Genomic DNA, 4,261 nt, shown 5'->3' on the forward strand with positions numbered 1-4,261 from the left:
CATTCCTTGGAATGAGGATCCTGTCTGCATAACATGCAGAGAGCTAAGTGAGCATCTGCAGTGCACTAACTACTCTCCCTGATCTCTCAGTCATGATGTGTATTTTCTCAAATTAAGAGCCAATATAAACTTTTCTTCCTTTACTTGCCCACGTTATGTATTTTATCAGAGAAATGAATCAGGTATGTGATATGGTGGGTGGTGGTGATGGAGATGGAAGATCTAGGCCAGTTGTTCTCAAACTTCCCAATGCTGTGACCCTCTAATACACTTCCCCATGATGGAGTGACCCCCAACCATAAAATTATTTTCATTACTACTCTATAACTGCAATTTTCTATTGTTATTAATCATTATATAAATATCTGTGTTTTCCAATGGTCTTAGGCAATCCCGGTGAAAGGGTCACTTAACTCCGAAAAGGGGCCACAGACTACAGGTTGAGAACCACTGATCTAGATCCACTGAGAGAAAGTATTCACACAGTATAACACACACTCAGAAAGCTGACCTGATAAAGAATAGGGACTAATGTTCCCAGAAAGAAAACTAGAATTTTTTTAAGGTCCTGAGGGAGGGCTGATAGATTAGAATGGCCCTGTGCTACCCACCACATGGACCATCAGAGCACACTGGAAATGCCTGGGCATTTGTGGCATTTATTCACAACTGGGGAAATAGGAGATGGCTACTGCCTTCTAATAGCGACAGACGACAGATGGCACTAGCATACTCAGTGAACAGCATTGCCTTCTTTCTCTAAGAGAGCATCCTACTCTCCCAGCAGTGCCAAGGCTAAAACATCCTGCTCTACCTGTCGGAGATATGAATCCTTAAGTGTCTCCACACAAGAATGTGGTTTCATTTTTTGTGTTCAGGTGTCTGCTTTCTTGCAAACCGTATTTCTCATGGGATTCACTAGGTTTACTTAGGAAACATGCCTTTATACTGTACTATTTCTTGCTATTGCTTGACGGCAGTATCAAATGAGATCATGACCTACAGTTTAGTATGTGAAAACATTTAAAGAATGGAATGCATTTGACAGCAAGGAAGGAATAAAACTTAGACACACTCCCAGAAATCAAGTTGATATTTTATATAGAATGAATTGGTGATTACACAGTACTGTGTACAAATGGGCAATTTCTTCAAAGATTCTTCTGGCAGATGTTAAAATGCCAGAGCCCTGACTTCAGACCATTTGCTCAGCCAGGTTGGAAGCACACTGGGCCTTCACCTGACTCTGCACTCTCAAAAAGATCATCTCATAGAGAAACATAATCACTCCAAACAGTGACATTGTGGCTATCAGGACACCCATTGGGAATACATTTGTGCAGTGTTTCTTTATAATGTCCTCCTTTTTAACGGGAAAGTCAGGTGAAAAGTCAAGAGTGATTTGCCCATAGATATCTACCAGGTGGTTCAAAGTCACAGTAACAAGCGTGAAAAGGCTGCTCACAGCCAAAGTTATGGCAGACATCTTGTAGCAAAACAGCTGGATCTCAATGAGTGGATCTTCCAAACAGCTGATTTTAATGGCCACTGAAGTGAAAATCACGACTAGGAGTTTCATCAAAATGGCCCAGGCTATCAAGACTTGTAAATACTGAAATTCCGATGACTTGTTCCAGGTTGAATTGAGAGGGGTGTGAACCAACATCCTGGTCATAGACCCAGAGATGTTAAATTCCTGAGCGTAATAAGCTTTCCAGAGTCCAATTGACACAAATTGCACACCCTCGTTGTTAAACTCCCACAGGCGCCAGCATTGGCTGTTTGCAAGAATGATTTCGAACACCAAAGCTGCTGTACTGCAAATCAGGCCACTGAACTTGAAGATGAACTCCTTCATTTTGGCAAATCTGAAGAAGGCATCAAAGAAGAATAGAGTCAGTGGGCCTACAAGGGAAGGCAGGAAAACAGAGGGAGTCATGGCTTGTACAGCACTGAGCTCTCATACCTTGTCCCTGTTGTCACATAGAGATGTTTCAGTGGTCTATGTACAGATTATTATTCTTCACAGAGTAAATAATAATATTTGTTGACTAGGAATTTCAGTGCTTAGAACTGACAATGAGAAGAGAGTTTGCAATATCATATGTAATGACATGCTTATTTTACCTGTATTTGCAATTTGTAAATATTTTAATACTATAAAGAGAGGAAAAAGCAGGGAAATGCTCAAATTAATTGTCATTTCTAAAATATAGTACTATAACATTTCATGACTGTTACAAACTGAAATCATCTATGAAAGAAAATGAAAATAATTCACATAGTAAACTCATTTATGTAAAAATAATAACACACTTGACATAAATTTTTGTATACATATATGTGTATACAAATTGATCTGTACATAATGATACACCTCATAAATGATAGTGTGCAATGCTATTCCTCCTTGTGAATTTTACAGAAATGTACACTTCTCTAAAGAAGGCTATACCTATTTTATAATTGAAACCAGAAGAGTATGCTCATCAATGTCTATCTGTAATATAGCCGGGGATAGAGCTCAGTGGTAAAGTGATTATCTAACACGCACAAAACCCTGAATTCTTCTTTGGTATCTGTAAAGCAAAATCTATGTGTAAAATTGTCCAGAGAGTGAGTCAGAGGAATAGGGGAAATGGATAATTAACACATAAATTCATATAAATCCATAAAAGTGGATATTTCCAATTATAGCCCATCTCTTACTTAAAATTTCATCTTTAGATAATTAGCTTCATTTCAGTGAAACAAAAAGAATCCTGACATATTTTTTGTGAGCAAATATCTTCTTTCACAGAAAATTTACACTCTGTATTATAACTTTGATCTAACTTCTTTGCACCTTCTCTCAATTCCAATCTTAGGATGAAGGAAGGAGGTGAGTCATTTACTCACTAGGCATTTGGATAATGTCACTGCTAACTGTGCATGCAGAAGGTTGAAGGGGCCTACACACTGGATCTCCTTGCCAGGAAACCTTCCCTAAACAGCTACCCCCTGCTCTAAAGTCTCTGTAGAATGTGCTTCCTGACTGAGTGAAGGCAGGAACAGTTCTACTAGGGAGGTTTCATCAGAAAGATGAGTTCACATTTCATGGTGGCTTGGGTAACACCCTGCCCACATCATCTTCCTTTCCAAGGCAGGCCCGAGGCAATGGACTACAAGAACAGTGTGCTGTGAGGTAGTACTGAAAACACAATGAAGATTGCTGTTGTTCCAGAAAAAAAAAAAAAAAAAACAAGCTAGCTTGGTAGTATCTGTTTCTTCCTGTGTTTGAAACACATGGAGTAGATGCATTTGATTCATAAGACCATATTTGAAAGCTCCCATATATAACATAAAGTTTTTATACCTTTGTGTATTATGGATAAGAAGATTCATTTAGAAGGTGGCAGGATCACAGACGTTCTTCCTATTAACAGTAAATGCCCATATCTCCAGTCAGAAGAAGAGTGGGAAAACCTTCAGGAAAAGAAATTCTATTAGGCAGACATTTCAGCTCAGAGCAGTGTCTCTCCAACCCCTAGATCCCACAATCCTTTCCATTCACTCTTGTCCTTGGCTTAAGAAGAACCTCATTTAAACACTTCAGGAGTATTCATACATCTGACTATCTAAGGACATCCATCTAGTCATTTCCCAAATTTTGTAGGTAAGGATACAACAGAGAGAGGTTAATTCATAAACTCAACATCAGGGACCTACACAATTAAAACCTGCAGGGCAGCTCAATGATTACCTGCAGTCCCACGTGGGGCTTCTAGCCACGATATTCAGTAGCGTTTACATACACTTACCCACATGTCAATGGCCCTTTCTGGCATTCTTTGTCCTGTGAAAAAGAATGTGATTAATAAAAACACCCGGGAATGTAAAATACTTGCCTCTTTTTCCCTTGTAGTAAGACCAAATGTTAGTGACTGGCAGTAGACAGAGTATTAACTCACTTTAAAAATTCTTGTTTCCATGGCTACTAAGGCTGAATGGTGGATTATGAGCAAAGAACACAACTTCCTAGCCATATTTGGCCATAAAGGACCAGTGTGCTTAACTTCCTGTTGTATGTGAATAGTCTTCAAAAGAGGAATTTACTTATTGAAATCATGCATCAAATAAGTACTACAATGCCTGATGGGCATAGCAGATATAGTTATTTGAAAAAAAATAAGCTCTCATCCCCCATTCCTTGCCCTCCAATGTCTGTGTGGTGGAAGGATAGACATTTCACTTTGAGCAAAGTGTCTTCATTGGAGAGAGA

At 39.0% G+C, this 4,261-nt stretch overlaps 1 protein-coding gene across 1 annotated transcript; it reads right to left on the reverse strand.

The window, feature by feature from the left end:
* Positions 1-1,195: 1,195 nt before the first annotated feature.
* Positions 1,196-3,992, reverse strand: LOC131899724 (uncharacterized). The gene is made up of 3 exons (XM_059251205.1): positions 3,888-3,992; positions 3,356-3,465; positions 1,196-1,868 (listed from the first exon to the last, which is right to left on the reverse strand). Exons 2-3 carry the CDS (start codon positions 3,382-3,384, stop codon positions 1,196-1,198), a joined length of 702 nt encoding a protein of 233 aa, XP_059107188.1. The 5' UTR covers positions 3,385-3,465; positions 3,888-3,992.
* Between the last annotated feature and the right edge of the window lie 269 nt (positions 3,993-4,261).

Source organism: Peromyscus eremicus, chromosome X, assembly GCF_949786415.1.
Source record: "Peromyscus eremicus chromosome X, PerEre_H2_v1, whole genome shotgun sequence".
NCBI lineage: Eukaryota > Metazoa > Chordata > Mammalia > Rodentia > Cricetidae > Peromyscus > Peromyscus eremicus.